Raw genomic sequence first — 17,920 nt, forward strand, 5'->3', positions numbered from 1 at the left:
CCCAGCACCCACAGCAAGCATAAAAGCGATGGCTTTTCGTTCAGTTGGGAGGATCCCTTCATAGAACACTGAGTCTCTTTCTTGGGTGGGCCTTGCTCAGTTAAGCCTTGCTCTTGAGAACTGGGAAAATGTGTCAAAAAGAGTGGGAAGATGTTTCATCATTGTGATCAGAAATGCACCGTGATGGGCCACGTCTGAAGACACCAAGCCATGGTGCTGCCTTTTCTCAAAGCTTCCCTTTTCTTTTTTTGGGCTTGCAAGTTGTGTTTTCAGCAAGTACTAGAGCTCTTTTCCTGGGTGATTTCCTGAAGCATCCAGAAACTTTGTTTCCTATTTTAATCTGAGGTGCTGATTTTGCTGTCTTGTGTTTTGGGTTTGAAGAGCCTTAACCATCAGGGATGGAAAGGTTCAAGATCTCCACCTGAGATGGATCTGGGATAAGGGTGAGTCAGATCTAGGGACCAAGACTAGAGTGAATCAAAGACCACTACTGTCTGGAAGTAGAGACACAGCCAAAGGAGCCATCTTCTTCCCTGAGCTATAATGAACGGATAGCCTGAGTCTCAGACTCATCTTCCCAAGATTCCTCAAGCCTGGTTTCACAGGCTAGCACAGGACATATCTCAGTTTGCATCAGCTTTTCCAACTGTCTGGAAAAACGTCAAGAATGCTGCTCAGGTTCGCCTTTCCATTTGGGGCAGAAAATAGGTATTCTGACGTCTCGACACAGAGACTGTTGGGGACGGAAGACCAAGTGGGAAGCCTATTAGGTAGGTACCTTGGGATTTATTATAGTGTACATTGTATTTTGGCAAATTCTCCCACATAAACTTGGCAAAAAGGCTCATTAAAAGACATCTAAGTAGTTCAATAAAATAAATATTCATTGCTTGCTGTGACTTGTTATAGCCAATGATTCTTGGACAGGGCCGCCTTCTTCCAAATCTCTCATCTCTTCCATAGCATGTACAAAACAAGTTTCAGGAGAACAGGCAGTTCGTTGAGCTTTTAATTCCTCCTTTGAGCTACTCATAGCTTGGAGAGCTTCCAGAGGCCACTGAGTCACAGCCTTCCAGTACTGAAATATGCAGCCTGTGAGGATCAAGTTTAGCCTCAAGCCCTTTTGCTTTCTTCTGCAGAAATACTGGCTAACAGAGGAGTTTAAAATAGATTTTTTTTCCCTGAAAGTCACAAGGGTATCTTAGCCTTGATGCACCAGGTAGGAATGACTGTTCAGCTGTCGCGAGTAAAACTGTCACTTTCCTCACATTTTGATTAGGCTGCAACAGCTAGCTTAAAAATGAGGGCTTCTGGCACGGCTTCTCATGAGATTTTAATTTCCTTTATTTGTGGCAAGGATGCAAGCCGTCCACGGCCATGCTACCAGATGACAAAGTCTGGGAGATGCGGCAAGCCTGGGAACACTTGGTAACATGACGGGTAATGATCTGAGGGTAAATGGAAGCAGCATAAAAGCTTTCATCTGCTCCCAGTTCTCCCCCAGCCCCCATCCCAGCTGCATGGCAATTAATCCGATCAGTTGATACAGTGGAAGGCATAAGACACCGGGCAGATGAGAGCTAGAATGAGACAGCAGAGTTGGCTGGAGCTTATACCTACTTAATGAGCGAGGAGACGCTCTGCCAGCATTGGCAGCGTCCTCACCATCCGCAGCTACTGAAAACCTATGGGCAGCCAGCTCGCGCCTGGCTCTCCTTCCTCCGTCCAGCCCAGGCTGCATCACCACAGCGGCGACATCGGCTGCAGGGGCTGGGTGCTGCCTGCTGTCCCCTCTGGTCTGCCTTGGTTAGCTTGCATGAGGAGGAAAGTGGCTTTTTGTGCAGAGAGCCTGTTGAGGCTGCTGCCAGGGAGGGAAATGCCAGTATTATCTCATGACACAGAGGCAGTTTGTTGGTGTTGTAGTTTGACCCTGGCTAGCAGCAAAACTCAACACCACTCGCTTACCATCCTCCCCTTCCCACTCCTGGGGATGGGGGAAAGAATTAAAAGGGTGAAGGGAAAAGAGACTTGTGGGTGGAGATAAGAACAATTTAATAACTAAACTACAATAACAGTGGAAATAATAATAATGATGATAATAGTAATATCTACAAATGAGTGACACACAGTGCCACTGCTCACCATCCCATGACCAAGGCTCAGCCTGTTCCCAGCTAATGATCCCGGAGCAGGGAAAGTCCTGAAACCACAATCCCAGAAAGGAGATCAGAGCCCAAGTGTTTGAGAGACTGAGACAACCCCGAGAGAGGGGCAACCCAGAGGGAGACAACCCGGAGCAAGAGAGAGCCCTTCTGGACAGAGCCTCACCCATACCCTGGCCATGCCGGCCATGGGATGGAACAGACCATTGGCCAGTTTGGGTCTCAGTCCTCAACCTGAGGTCAAATCCTGGGCTGGGAACTGGGGCTGTGCTCCCTCCCAGCTTCTCCTGCCCCTGCAGACACGGGCACAGCAGAGAAGCTGTAAAGTCCTTGACTGTCCTGGCAGCAGCTCTGCCCATCAGTGTGTGATCAGCTTCTCCTCAGCACAAACCCAAACACAGCCTCACACCAGCTGCTGGGAAGAAAGTTCACTCCACCCCAGCTGACACCAGGACAGGTGGACGTGGTTTGTGCCCAAGATCCAGACTCTCCTCCTCCCCATGGCATAGGGGACATGCAATACTATAACTACTTATTTTGATTCTGTGTTAAAATTTCGTCATTTTACTGTTAATTTCTTTTGCTCTGCTGCATCACCCAGGACCAACACAGGCAGGTAGCAGACACAAAGCGACAAATGTGAGGATAAACACGTTCCTTTCAAGACTCATTTTGCTGCTGTAAACATAAAAGAACTGCACAATCTTCAGTCTATCCCCCCATCCAGCCCAGCACCTCATCTGTGAAAGCAAAGGTGTCACATGAGCCACTGTGTCCCTGCCTGGCCCGGCAGCAGTGACTGGGGCTGTGTGGACCCTGCAGACCATGGAGCAGCTCACTCGTGGGGATGGGAAGAGAGACAGAGCCCGTCTCTGATGTGGATCCCAGGTTTAACACCGCCACCCTCCTTGGGATGTCTTGGTCACCACCACTATCTACATGTTTAGCTTGCAAGACTAAGCAGAGTAGTAGGGATGAACAAATCTTTTTTTTCTTTTTTTTTTTTTGTCTCAAAGGCAAAGTATGACGTTCCACCACTCCTCCACAGGCATGTCTAGTCCACAAAGACCTTATGGGAGACACCGAAGCACTTTAGACCAAAGTCCAGCTGCACTGCCAGTCTGATCAGCGTCTTCCCCTCTTAGCAAATCTGAAACCACATCCATGGAAAAGGAAAACAGATGAACTGAAAAGACATGAGATCAAACAAATGCAGAATTAAGTAAGTGGGGAACTGAAAAGAGAGGATCTAACTACATCTTCCACATCCTAAAGGGAAGGTCACAGGAATGACAGAGACAGACTTTTCTTTGAAGTTCAAAGCAACAGGACAAGAGCCAATGGGCACAACTGCAACAAGAGAAAATCCCAATTGGACAAGAGGCTACTGGACAGCAGGGCATCCCTGCGACAGGGTCCTGAGTGGTGGGGGGGGTCTCCATCCTTGAGGACTGCCCCAACTCACCTGGACACCTGCAGTACCTGCGACATTCACTCTGCTGGGAGCAGGGTCAGGCCAGACACCCCCACTCTGCTGCTCCCTCTAACTGGAGCCCGGCGGGTTTGTACAAGCCCATGCAAGCAGATGAGGAAGACCTCCAACACGGAGTACCGTGCACTACAAGCTGTCACAGGTAGAGGACACGTCAGCTATCCAGAAGGGGTGTCAGGGACGGAAAGCATTAAAGCAAGTAGAGCTCACTAAATGCTGCACTTCATCCAATTATAACCATTAATTAAGCACTATCAAAGTCTCTCTGTGTTGAACTCTCTGGGGAAACTGGATCCTGACCCACAACCTGGGAATGGACAGTGAGCAAGAGGTGTCCATCAGCTTCTTGATGTTTCAAGACTGTCTCAACACTCGTCATGAATTCCCAGCTGGAGGAATCAGCTGGAGGCTGTTTAAAGAAAAAGGACAGACTGCTGACGGTGAGAATTCATGCAGGATTAAGGCTGTTAGATGTATTTTGGCCCAGAAAAAGGACAGGGCTAACAAAAGATGCTCTGGAGAAGAGCACAAAGAGAGCACAGGGCCATTTCCCCAGCACAGCAGCTTGTGGCTCAAGAGCATTTGGTGTCAGAAAGGTGGCTCCCAGCTTTGAATAACACATTTAGTGCGGAATAGTAAGACGGAAGAACATGGTGTCCTGGGCAAAGCTGCTTGGGCTAGAAATGCAGTGGTCACTATTACAGTGGGATAAAAAGACTTGTGGGCAAATTCCTCCACGCACTCTGTAGTGCCGGACAGTGACAATACAAACAGCCCGTGGCGTCAAGTCCCCCTGCAGGGATGTCCTTCTTACCATCAGCCTAAGGGAAGGAAGGGGACTGAGAGGTCACTGAAGTATAAACACCGCCATAAAACAAAACATGAGTCCTCAGGGAAAGCCCACTGGCGATTATCTGTTCACCAAAATCTTCTCCCCTGCAAAATGCAAAAGCTGCTTTTCTCTGGTGAATCTAAACCCAAGGCCAGGATTCAGAGTCCCTAAACTAAAAAGACATTTTAGAGATGAGCTGCGATCCCTGGGATCCACAGAGGCCTGAAGTTTCCTTAGCAGGGAGAACACCATCAGAGCCTGACAGTCATAGGAATCATTTGGCAAATGGTCACAATGGTACCTACCATGTTCTGGGAGTGTGACAGGTCAAAAAGTACCTATGGAAGGGGAGGAACTGGCAGGTGACATGGATCTCAGGGTGTCAAGAAGGGGACAGAGCTCTTGGGACATTATTAATGGCAGAAGGTACCCTAAGAAGGACCCATCCGCCCTTCGCCACTGCCCATGCAGCTAGTGGTGGAGACTTACCAAAGATGGGGAGAAGCAGCTATAGCTTCTCCTACTGCCCCTGAGAAAGGAGAAGCCAGCTGGTTTTCTCCCAACAATAATATTCTAGGAGATAAAATCATGCCTGAGGGCATTCGTGGAGCATGTCTTGCAGCTCCTCAGCTGAAAGGCTTTGAAGCATGAAACCCATACTGCAAGGGACAGTGTCCTCCAACGCACCGAGGACAAGCTTATCAGTTCCAACCTTAGAAGTGGTTGCACTGGTCTAGGACTGAGGTACATTTGTGAAGCAATGTGAGGAAGCATGGGCTACAATCTGCACGCCCTGGAAGTGCCCTGTGACTCTGCAAAGCCTGTAAATCCACCAACCCTCAGGCGAATGAGATCTACTTTGATAAAGGCATACCAGTAAGTAGCCAAGACCTGCATTGCAGGCTCCATAGATACAGCCCCAAAAGGTCCAGAGAGGATTGAAAATTTTTACTGGTTCAGCTCTGCCAACATCAAAACTTGCCAGACAGTGAAGGTGGACAAAGTTTGAAGAACTGCCTGTTTAGGGGCTTGGTTGGACTCACTTCCCAGTTATTTATTAGCGTGTTCAATAAATACTCACCAGAACATCGTCTGCCTCAGAGTCACTGGACTTAGGTAGGGAGGGACCTGTGGAGGTCTCTAGTCCAACCTCCTGCTCAAACCAGGGGCCAGCTTCAAAGTCAGATCCTATTCCTACTGTATGAGTACTCAGCTGGATGGCTGGGAACCCCTCCAGCGCCAGCACGGGCACCACATCTCTCACCTCCAGGGGATCCATCCTGGACTGAGGACCAAGTCTCCAGAAGAGACTTGTATACAGATGTGATAGGCACACACATCTTCCACAGGAACATTTTCTTCCTTCCTAGAGGAACAGTGTCAAGTATTTTTCTCATGTTCCTGCCCAACTTTTTTATACTCAGAAATGCAGCATTTCATTAGCCTTGCAGACAGTTTCTGGCTAGTTTTCTAAAAGGCAGGCAGGGCAGGCAGGGGATTACAAAGGAATTGGCCATGTAATGAGGCGAAAACCTAAATAACTTTTTAACTCTTCCATCTTCCTAAATTTTTTTCTTTCAGTACTGAGAAGACAAAGGAATCTGTATTTTAAAATCAAAAAAGATGCTCAAGAATTACACTGATCTTGAAAACCTGAAAGATTAATCTTCCCTTTAAATTATATAACCTCACAATCCTGAAGCAAAAGAAGGGAACCACTTCCATTTTTATGTGTCATCTATCTTTAGTTCTCCAGAAGGCAAAGAGATGCAAAGACTGTGGTATTACAGAAACGAGGCTTGAAATAATTTATACTGAATTCCCACTGTCCCCCCAACCAGTTATAAATATTGATGGGAGTGTTCAAGGCAGCCAATCACACAAATACTTAATATTCATACATACTGCATGGGGAATTCAACATAAATTTCTTGTAGGCTCTTCCTTATGTAACTTTCAAGTGCATTACCTTTAGATGGAGATGCGATTTTATGAACAGGAGCTGAGATCCTCAGGTGATGCAAAAAGCTTTCCTTCTCAGAGGGAGATTACACTGGTAACAGCAGTATCAGAGAAACTGCTTTATTATTGATTATTCCACATAAATGGGGAAGAAAACAGATATCATCCATAGTTATTGGTAAGGAACTAGGCTGAAGCCAACTCATGGTAGCACATTGAGTCATTGATCTCTTCTCCATCGCAGTGAGGGTTAGTCTGCCGCAGAAGACTACATCCATTACAGAACTCCAGAGGACACAGTGATGAGAGTTATGCTGAGTGCAAACTTAGCATGTAAAGAACAACATTACACCGTAAATGTCTGAAGAAGCAGCAACCCTTGAGCAGTCTGCATAAAGGAATTAAGGAGAAAACAAAAAGAGAGGGGATGCCACTGTGTCTCTTAGAAGAGGCTTTATGAGCTCGCAAGTGCTGTGCAACAAGCAGTGATTCAGCACGCTGCAGCTCATCACAACACACGAGTGGTCCTTAGGGAAGAACTCGGCTCTTAGAGCAAGCAAAGGCTGAGATTTCTGGAGAATTACAGACTGCAACTCACTGGCTCTGTTAACAAACCCATGCTATTGTTTAATTACAACAACAAGGCTGTTTTGGGTATTTCACTGGTAAAACGGGAAACTTGAGTAAGACAGAGATGTAAAAGAGAGTTTTACATCTCTGTCTTACTAAATGAGTCAAAGCAGGGATTATCACATCTCACACAAATTAAAAGGACAGTTTAGACTTTCATAGCCAGGGCTAGACTTTGCCTTTTGGCCTTTGAGGGCTGGGCAATTTGCTTTTAGGTAGAAGTTATACAGATGTAGCTATTTTTTTGTATAATGATGTGTTCAACAAAGAGTCCTTAAGCAGAAAACTAGAGTTATTTCCTTTGGATCTCTATAGTTCATTGCTGTTTATTGAAATCTTAACATTTGAGGTGATAACGAGGGTTAGATAAACCACCATGAATCGTGGATACATGAAAATCAGAAACACCAGAAAAATAAAATTTCTGTTGATGTTTTATCCATTAGTCATTTTTACTTATACCTAGAGAACTGCAGCCGTGCTCCTCTCTCTGTTGAGGATGTACTCCTGAGAGGCACTGCAGCCACATCCGACGGGCAGCAAAGCCATTTTCCCTCTTAAGATGAATGCAATGGAGGGAGGGATGCATGTGGGTGCTTAAGAAATAACACACAACTGGGTATATAGGGACAGTGTATATGGCATAGAAGAGGAAAGGTGGAAGCAGGACCATTCGGGCATCAACCAGAGAAAGTGATGGCTTTTTGGGAAGGATGACTGTCCTGAAAGATCTCAGCTGCTTCACCCAGGAGACCCAAAGTAAATCTTAGCCTGAGCATTTCTGCTTTCTCTCTCTGAACGCTTATTTTTTCATTGTCACCATCATCTTCTTTGGATGAATCACAATCAATCAAGGTTGAAGGATGGAAGAATGGAAAGAACAGTGAGTGGAGGATAGTGTTAAAACATCAGCAGTAGCATCCCAAAAAAACAGACAGCGACCAAGGGTCAGCAAGGTGCTGCTTTGCCTCCCATTGAAATGTTCTGGAGGTCAGTCAGAAGCACGGAAAGAAAAATACAAATGCAAAATACTTGCATATGTGCTAAAACAAACACAAAGGAACTTTACATTCAAGGGTTTTGGCTGCAGTACTCCACATACGTTAATAAATTTCACATTCAGCCCCCCTTGCCCATGTTGTCTTAAAGTATGTATGTGCATGTGTCTCTACTATCAGCAGAGCTGTGTGTGTGTTTGAGTGAATCCCTTGGCGACCACTTTTGATTTTTATACTTCTGCATGTCAGCATTACCAAACACGATAGAGGCATGCTTTCCGACCCTCCGGCACTCAGCTCCAGCGCTCGCAGGCAGAAACATTGCTCCAGCTAACACGACCTGCTTTCTCCCTTGTACTGCTTTTCCTGGAACAAAGTGCAAATCTGCAAAATGCAAGTTCACCAGGAAAGACAGAGGTGTCAAGGTGGCTGGTTGACTGTTTATGCAGCACAAGGGGGGCCCTATCAGAAAGAAATCATCTTCGGTTGTTGGCCCCCAGCCTGATCCATTCCTGTGAAGGTATAAAATTTGTTCTTCTTGGAAAAATTTGCTCATATAAACAGATCTCTCCCGCAATATGAGGGAGATTTCAGTGAGGAAGGTATGTGTCAACACTGATATTCTGGTAGTTTCTATGTATTTGTTAATGATGTGCCCCAAATAATATGCTTTCTATTTGGTTAAATGGCATTTGGAGACAGCAAAGACACCGTGCTATTTGATAATTCCATTATAATTCCATATTTGTTGTTCTCAGTGTTGGCACTTTGAGACCACACAGGCAAGCAGGTGAGGAAAGGATGGGTGAATTTCTCTCTTAGGCTGTGTCCTCTTCTGCAAAGCTTGAATCAGGCAGCCGGCATGGACAATACCAGTAGGTGCTATTTAACTACCAAGTACTCACCATTAAAGACAACGATGGCGATACTATCTTGGATGCAAGAAAGTCTCCAGCTGCACATTGTCAGTAACAAGGACACAATGCCAGAGAAAAAAAAAAAATCACTCTGTATTTGGCTTTCTTACACTCTTTTTTTTTTTACACATTCACTATTGGTCCCTGCTGGAGGAAGCATATCAGGATGGATGCATCTTTGTTTTGTCCAGTTCAGCCATTCTTTTGTTTTATTTTCAGACCAACAGGCAAAATTTTTAGGAGAAGTAACAAAACTGGGCCTCTGCAGTGCTGAGTTGATTCCTCTCTCCAACTCCTTTGCTCCCAGCACAAACTGCTATTTAGAATCATAGAATCACAGGATGGTTTGGGTTGGAAGGGACATTAAACATCATCCAGTTCCACCCCCCTGCCACGGGCAGGGACACCTCCCACTAGACCATGTTGCTCAAAGCCTCATCCAGCCTGGAGGCACTTTCAGAACCATTGCTACCCAGCTGGCTTTGGTGCAAAGAAAGCGAAATTTGTAAGAGCTGACTTAACCTGTACTATCACCATAACAAGGAGGAGGGCAAGGTCCTGGGTCTGACACAGGACAACCTCATGTATCGGTTTGGCTGAGCAACAGACCTTTCTGAAAAGACTGCGCTGGTTATGGTGGATCCACCGTTGAATATCAGCCAGCAATGCAAAGCTGTCAAATCACGTTGTATCAGGGCCTCAAGCAACATGATCGAACTTTGCGGCTGGATCTAGCTTCAAACCTTGCGTGGAGGTAGGACCAGCTGACCTCCAGTGGTCCCTTCCAACCTGAATGACCATGACTCTAATTGGTAGAGGCAGGGAATGGAACTGGAGGTGTTCAAGGCCAGGCTGGATGAGGCTGGAGGTGTCCAAGGCCAGGCTGGATGAGCAACCTGGGCTAGTGGAAGGTATCCCTGGCCATGGTAGGGGGTGGAACTCGATGATCTCTAAGGTCCTTCCAAGCCAAACCATTCTGTGATTCTGTGATCCACAGGCTGAGCCTTGGTAAGCTCAAATGGCACAGGAAATAACGCTTCTTCCCCCACTGGAGATGCAGCCCTAGGACAGGTCACCAGTGATGTGGGGGATCTCCACCTTGTGTTTTTTTTCAAACCTCAGCTAGACAAGGCATGGCTGCCCTGACCTTGTGTTAGCCCAGCCTGGAGCAGAGATCTTCAGAGGCCTTGGCCACCAGTGCTGCTGTTCTACTATGACACTCCTTCATTGAATCATAGCTTACTACATTAACTTGCATGTTTACAGTGTAAGAGAGGGAAGGCACGCCCAAGCTGACGGCTGTTTTCTAGCACAGTGACACTGTGTAGATGTAAGGGTGACAAGCAAGGTTTGCAATGCCCTGCCCAGCAGGTACTAACATCACTGATGGCTGCAGACTGCAGGCAGGAAACAATGAATCCCAACTGAAGAAGGAAGACCAGAAACAAGAAGCCTCCCAGTCTAAATCTGAACATGCTTTAGCGCAGGGAATTCAGTAATACTTATGTATTAGCCAGCAGCTGACGATGAAAATCTTCCCTTATTCTGTGACAGGGAGTTACGGTGCTTTGTAGGTCACCACAAAGGTTTTTACCCCCACGTCACGGATGTGGTTTGACTTGGCCATCGTCACAACGTGAGCAAGTTACAGAATCAGGGCAAAGTTTTCAGCTCCTAACAAACTTGATTAAACTCAAAAGCTAGTGGTTTTTCTTGAGCTATATCTACGCCAACACACTCTTGGTATATGATATACATTTTAATAAATAAAACATATACTTACTCGATTGCCATCTTCCAGAAATAGATGAGAAGAAGTGTCTGCCTTGTGGGATGCTCTCCAAGCTTCACCGAGCAGCCCTACTATGTGCAGCCATTTCAAGGATTTTCCGTGAATATAAAAGCACACTGGCTAACTCTGAATTAGACCGAACAGCCTCAATTATGTAACTCATTACTACTTCCAAGCGTGCTCAGTGGAAACAACAAGAGTTGTAAAGTAATAGATGATGGGAGATAAATTGGCATGTGTATGAATCAATGTTTAAACAAAGGAACTCCAGCTCTTTCTTGGAATAGCAACATTTTGATGTCTCAAATCCCCCGGCACTGGTTTCATAAATGCACTAACATAAACCATGTGCTGGGTGGTGATTTTCTGAGGACCTTCCCGCTTTCATTGTGTATTTTATTACAGGCCAAATGCGACATTAAATGCTATCCGCTGCGGCTTGGAGTTAAATACTTGCTCTGTTCAGAATAGCAACACTCAATTAAACTGCATTTTTCATGATCTACACCCTCTATTGTCACTGTGTTTAAGGGAAATAATGGGAGCACTGACCTATATTGCGTTTCTTATTATCGATGGAGATGAAGCGTATGCAGGGATTATTGGTGATGTATTGTGCAGCCCAAGGGACATCAATCCGTGTACTGGCTTCATAAAAAAGTCCCAGGGCATAGCGGGAGGAGTAGCTCACAGATTCCAGTTGCTGCTTTTGACTTTCATTAATTACTGTGGAAAAAAAAAAAAAAATCAGACAATCCCTCTTCTCTCAGAACATTAAATGTGTGAATGCTGTGGTTAAGCTGATTATTCCCTCCTGAAAATGACCAGACTGCTAAAACTAAAAAATTTAACATTAAGCCTAGTGCTTTGTAATATTTTTTCTGGGACACCTCTTCATGAAGCTTTAATGGCACACTATTTGAAGCACGCCCTTCCTCGCAATCCTCCCCCATCTGCTGATGGTTTATCTCCCAGTTCTCCACTAGTTGCCTCTGACGTCAAACTCCGATGACCAGTGACTTTTTCCCAAATCTTTCCTCAAAGAAAAATCAAAATCTTTTTCCAAGTCTTTTCTTTAATTCTTCTAATTACAGTTAAGATCTGGTTTTTGCCTCAATTTTATAATCTTCATACAAAGCTGCACAAAGTAGCATTAGCCCTGCTGTGCATTCAAACACTATTTTATTTCATGCCAAAGAGAAATACAAGTTTGACTCATCATGGAGTTAGGTACCACACCTCTCTTCCTACTACCGAATGGACAGCCAGCACTCCTGCGAGCAGGAGCAGGACACGCAAAGACAAAATCACAGCGGTCTCCCGCTAGTATGTGAAACTGCACGCTTTGTTGGGCTTCTTTGGAGATTGGATAGGGACAGGCAAAAGAACAACAATAGAGGTGCTTCATTTTATGCAAAATTCAGCCGAGATGACGAATATCTTTTATGATGGAGGAGCAGCTGGTGGCTACGTCCACTGTGGCACTTCCCACGGGCAGCAAGCCAGGTGTGGAGTGCCATGGTGCTGACTTTCTTGTAGCTTTAAACTCTGCTTTTATTGCTTCATATTATTAGAATTTTTTCAACTGTCATCGATGCTTGGAAGAATCTTATGTCAAACTACTTTTCATTCTAAGCTGTATCTTTGAACCTGATTATGACAAATAGTTGAAATGTCACTATTTCTTTAGCTGAGAAGCACTTGAGAGCTGTGTACCATGAAAATCCCTTCTAAGCTTTATTCTGATAATTTAATTAAGATTGAAATAGCACATATGTTTTGAGGTTGTTCTGTAAAGACAGAATTATACCCGAGATGTGTATTGATGGTCTAAGTTGTAGAATTAATTCTACTGAATTTCTCTCTTGGGCGCTCATACAAAACTGTTTGGATGGAACATGGTATATCTGCATGAAGTTTTATATTGATGATGGAAGTCCTTCAGAAGGACTTCAGCAGAAGTTCTGCCTCAAGACAGACCAGCCTGGGGCAGGCTGGGATGGGCTGGAGGGGGCAGCTCTCCACGCAAGGCTCTGTAAGCAAGAGGCATCTGCAGACTTGAACACACCAAGCTGGCCAGGAGTCACAGCAATGAAGGCCAACTAGCCCACCGTGAGAGCATCCAGCAGGTCTAAGTGAAGGGATTATTCCCCTCGAGTGAGGCCACATCACTTTGTACAGTTCATTGTGTCCTCCTAGTACAAGAGAGACAAGAACAAACGGGATAAAGTCCTGTGCAGGGTTGCTAACGCAGTCTACTAAAGAAGGTCTCCATTCTTGGGGACTGCCCTCACTGACCCAGATATGGCCCGGAATAACTTGCTGCAGCTGTGGTGCTGGCCCTGCTGGGAGAACCCCCACTCCAGTGCCTCCAGAGTTGGTGGGACTGTACGATTCTGCCTACTTTACCCACACCACCTCCATGCAACTGCAATGAATGTGTCTCAAACAAAAACGCCGGCATGACTGACCTTGCTGTCATGACTAATGCTGCTTCTCAGAACTTGCAACCAGGAAGACTTCATCACACACTCACTCCACCGGCACATGCTCTCTCCCTGGGAACTGAAATTTCCTGCTGTGCCAAGGCGAGACTCGAGGAACCAAGGCTATAAATCAAACCTCCGCGCGCAGTGCCATGACGCAGGCGCTCGAGTCATGCTGTGCCAGCCAGGGGCAGGGGTCCAGCAGCACTGGCAGAGTGCTTTCCAGCAGGCATGCTGAGAAGTCCTTGCAACAACTGCCACTCAACCTGTAAAGCCTACATACCACTGGTCTGCACCAAGGTCCATTCCTACCATGGCTACTGGCTTACCACCTTCTCAAACACCATCACGGCTGCAGTTCAGAGTCTATGTACATGCAGAGGACAACGACCAGGGGACTGTGTCATTCCTGAGCCAATCCTGGTGGAGAGGAGGGCTGGTGTCACCCCAGCTCTTACCAACCTGGTGGGGACCATTACAGCTGTGTGAGTCTACAGGTGCTGAGTCCAAACTCCTTGTCATGATGGGTCCATTCTGGCAACATTTCCATGTGGCCTTCCCAAATGTGCAGGGACACAATTCATGTCCCTACTGAGTGTCCTCTGTGAGGTCAATAAGTAAGTCATGAAGCCTACGATGTCTCAGAAGCCTTGGTGAATCACCAGAGGAGGTTCACCAAAAATAGACAGTCCACTCTTCACAGACAGATGCCTTCTGCAGGAGAATGCACAATCCGCAGTCACAATCTCTCACCTGAAAACCCACCAGGCAATCATAGGTATCTGCCCCATCCCCTTGTTTCTCTTGTTGGTATTTTTTCCAACCTCTCCTAGCTCAGGTTCCTGGCTGGTCTCCCCCACCCCACCACAACAGCTGTGCCCACACCAACCTCACCTAATATCAGCACAGAAGAGGATCACAGGTCAGATTCCATCTCAAATCCCATCAGAAATAAACCTTGAAATGCCCCCCAAGAAAAAACTCACAAATTTTAACACAAATATGCTGGGAAAAAGAGAAATGTGGGGGGGCAGAAAGAAAAATCAATCAACCCATGAAAGCTGGGGAGAAGAAAAGAGGAGAAATAATGTTAAGGAAACCCGCACTGTCTGGGTGTCTGGTGTTATTTTCATACTCCGATCACTAGGTTTCCTGTAGCAGTCTCAGGCATCAAAGTTTAAAAAAATAAATAATTTATTAAATGGTACAGCAGCAGGGTCAGCTCAGGTTAGGTGCCTCCAGAGAGGGACCCTCAGCCAAGAAATTCTGGGGCAATTATACCCTTAGAGACTATTCACGTGCTGTTCACATGACTTTTGGTCCAATGATGATTTTTGGTTTGGGGTCTTCTAACACCTCATTGGATTTTTTCTCTGTCTCTGGGCAGGCCGCCAATTGTTATCTTGACAAGGTGCACCTGCTGTTGATGGCTGCAGCCTCAAAGTCTCTGTATCTTCTACTCTGTGTTTTTTTCAGCAGAATATGAGAAACTGCAAAAGTCCAAGACTTAGGATAAATGGTTCCGGTCTTAGGATAAACACTTAGCCGTCACTTAACCATAATCACAACTTTAAGGTGTTACCTACATTATTCTCACGCTAAAAAACCCAAGACACAGCACACTGTAACAGACACTAAAAGAAAAATACACCTAAGTGGAAATTTACGGCTTGAGGCCTCAGGCTTCAGCAAATCTAGCTACTCACTAAGTAAAGCTGAGCAAACAGCACACTAAATCACACAACCTTACAACTCTTAAGTGATTCATTCTATTTACAACTTACTTATTTAAGCTAAACAACGAATATTTTTTAACAACTAAGGCACCCAGCACTAGCGGGGGTGGTGGTGGAGCTGCCTGATGGAAGAAGCCAAGGCCAGGCCTGACCCAGGAGGGCTGAGCACCATGGTGTTTGGAGAAGCTCCCTTTCCATCTCCAGTCCAATGTCTCTTCCAAGAACGTGTTGAGCTGCCTCTCCCCTTGCCCCTGCCCCTAGATCTTTCCAAGGAGGATCTACTCCTCCTTGTGGACCTCAGGAACTCCTTGAAGTGTTGGGTCACTGACCCCTTGAGCTCTGCTGTCACCTTCCCTTGGCAAAGTTACAGCAAGGTTGGGTTCCCATTTGTTATTCTGCTGGTCTGAGACCAAGACCCAGTAACAGTTTGGCATGGAGAATGCTGTCGGTATGCTACTGCCTTTATGGAAAAAGAACCCAATACAACATGCTCCACAGAAAACTGGAGAGTGGTGGCTGCAAGAGCTGCTCTTCAAGGTACTTTCTTTTCGCTTCGCCCTGAGTATGTCCCAGTTGAGGAACTGGTGGCTCCCATCTTGCCACAGGTCTCCAGACGTGGTGCAGACGCCCCTGTGCCACCTGCACCAGCCAGCTCTGAAAGTGTGCAGAAGGACCCTGCCACCCTGGCTCGCTCAGCCTTCCTCCTGGGGCACAGGGCTCCTGGGTGCGCGGGGCTCTGTGCCAAACCTCCAGAGCAGCCTGGCAGGGCGGCTGCCCCGGGCTGCGGCAGGGCACTGGCTTTCATCCCCACTTTTTGTGTCATCTAAAGGTTTTGCCTTGACCCGGGCGCTAGCAGGACTCTTCCCCAGCTTGGCGAGTCTTCTGCAAGCTCTCATCTCTGTCCGCCTTGGTCCTTCCCCTCTTCCAGAGCTTCTCTCCAGCTTCTGCAGTCCCCAGGTACCGGGAGATTTCAGGGCGAGGCACAGCCACTTGGCAAAGCCTGCAATGAGGAGGGAAAGGCGGGGGGATTAAGCAGGGACACGGGGCAGGCTGGAGGACTGCCCCAGAGGAAAGGATGCCAACACGACAGGACCTCGCGCATCCCACCCTGCTGGAAATGTTCCCTGGCCTGTGCTATCCCTGCTCAAGCCGTGAATTTAACAGCACAGGCACATGGTGCCAGCATCCGGGAACCGTCTCGGGGGCTCTTTACTGCCAAGATCAAATAGCGCCATTAGTGATTTCAGCAGTGCTTGTCCCAGTTCCTCCTGGCAGAGACCACAAGAGCCCGGACAGAGAACAGAGCTGCTGCTAAACGCATGTCACACAGCAGAGGGGACAGATCTTGTCCGGAAACTCCTCTGGCCTCTTTCAGGTAAGGGCTCTGAACAGCTGGGGTTTGAGATGCCCATCACCCTCAGGCCCTCTTCTCACAGCTACTGTAAATACTCACAATGTATTACCTGCTGTTGCTGTGCTTTGAAAGAATATAAAAGTCTTATAAACAAGCACATAAATATGAAGCTGCAATATCCCATCTAAAACACTACCCTTTGTCCATGTTACTCTGGCAACTCATTTCCCCTTGCTGGGGGGAAATAAAATAAACAAGATCTCCTCCAGCCTGCGAAGCAAATTCCCCCGGCAAAGCTCAGCATACAGAAACCTCTGCGCTGTAGGAATGCATCGGAGAGAGGGATGAACTGCCCAGCCTGGGGGCTGCAGGCGCCAAGCTGCCGAAGCCCCTACCCTGCCTCTGCTCCACAGCACATGTGGGCTGGAGCGCTGACCAGAGGGTTTCGATTTGCTCAGCAAACAGTTTATTACACGGAGCACTTCAGTAGGTACAACCTTTACAACGTTAAGCGTTGCCAAAGCCGAGCCAGCCAGTTGTTCCTAAAGTACCTCATTTAAGTCTTAACATCACTTTATGGACCTGTCTTCCCAAGTGACAAACTTTCAGAAGGTGTTAGGGGTCGTTGGAGATGGATACTGAACCGCAGTGCAGTAATCAAAGATAAGTTACAATTTTATCTGCTGTCAGGACACACGTTGTTGTAGTTTGACCCTGGCTGGAAACAAAACTCAACACCGCTTGCTCACACTCCTCCCTCCTGGGGATGGGGGAGAGAATTAAAGGGGTGAAGGGAAAAGAGACTCAGGGGCTGAGATAAGAACAATTTAATAACTAAACTACAATAATATGGGAAACAAAAATAATGATGATAATAATAGTAATATATACAAATATGCAAATAAGTGACATACAGTGACACTGCTCACCACGCCATGACCAAGGCTCGTTCCTGGCCAATGATCCCAGAGCAGGAAGAGTCCCGAAACTGCAATCCTGGAACAGAGATCAGAGCCCAAGTGTCTGAGAGACTGAGACGACCCCGAGAGAGGGGTGACCCAGAGGGACAAAACCCAGACCAAGAGAGAGCCCTTCCGGACAGAGCCTCACCCATACCCTGGCCATGTTGGGCATGGGATGGAACAGACCATGGGCCAGTTTGGGTCTCAGTCCTCAACCTGAGGTCAAATCCTGGGCTGGGAACTGGGGCTATGCTCCCTCCCAGCTTCTCCTGCCCCTGCAGACATGGGCACAGCAGAGAAGCTGGAAAGTCCTTGACTGTCCTGGCAGCAGCTCTGCCCATCAGTGTGTGATCAGCTTCTCCTCAGCACAAATCCAGCCTCATACTGGCTGCTCTGGGGAAAGTTCACTCTGTCCCAGCTGAAATTAGGACACACACACACATGGAACTTGGCTGGGGGACACTGGGAAGCAGCTGAAGGACGGCACCGAGCCCAGCGGAGCAACCTCCCTCCCAGGAGAGGGGAGAAGAGGGAGGGCAGGCAGCTTCCACAGTGTGGGCACCAGCCAGAAGTGACAGAGCTGTGACTTACTGGATC

The 17,920-nt window shown here is 47.0% G+C and overlaps 1 protein-coding gene across 1 annotated transcript in view; it reads right to left on the reverse strand.

Annotated features, from left to right (window-relative positions):
* RNLS (renalase, FAD-dependent amine oxidase) overlaps positions 1-17,920 on the reverse strand; it is a 32,637-nt gene that overhangs the window by 7,378 nt on the left and 7,339 nt on the right. The window contains exons 3-4 of the mRNA XM_010076333.1: positions 15,819-16,007; positions 11,338-11,511 (exon numbers count right to left, since the gene is read on the reverse strand). Coding sequence (XP_010074635.1) covers positions 11,338-11,511; positions 15,819-16,007 — 363 coding nt within the window. The remainder of the gene's footprint in view (positions 1-11,337; positions 11,512-15,818; positions 16,008-17,920) is intronic.

The sequence above is a fragment of the Pterocles gutturalis genome, unplaced genomic scaffold, assembly GCF_000699245.1.
Source record: "Pterocles gutturalis isolate BGI_N339 unplaced genomic scaffold, ASM69924v1 scaffold23308, whole genome shotgun sequence".
NCBI lineage: Eukaryota > Metazoa > Chordata > Aves > Pterocliformes > Pteroclidae > Pterocles > Pterocles gutturalis.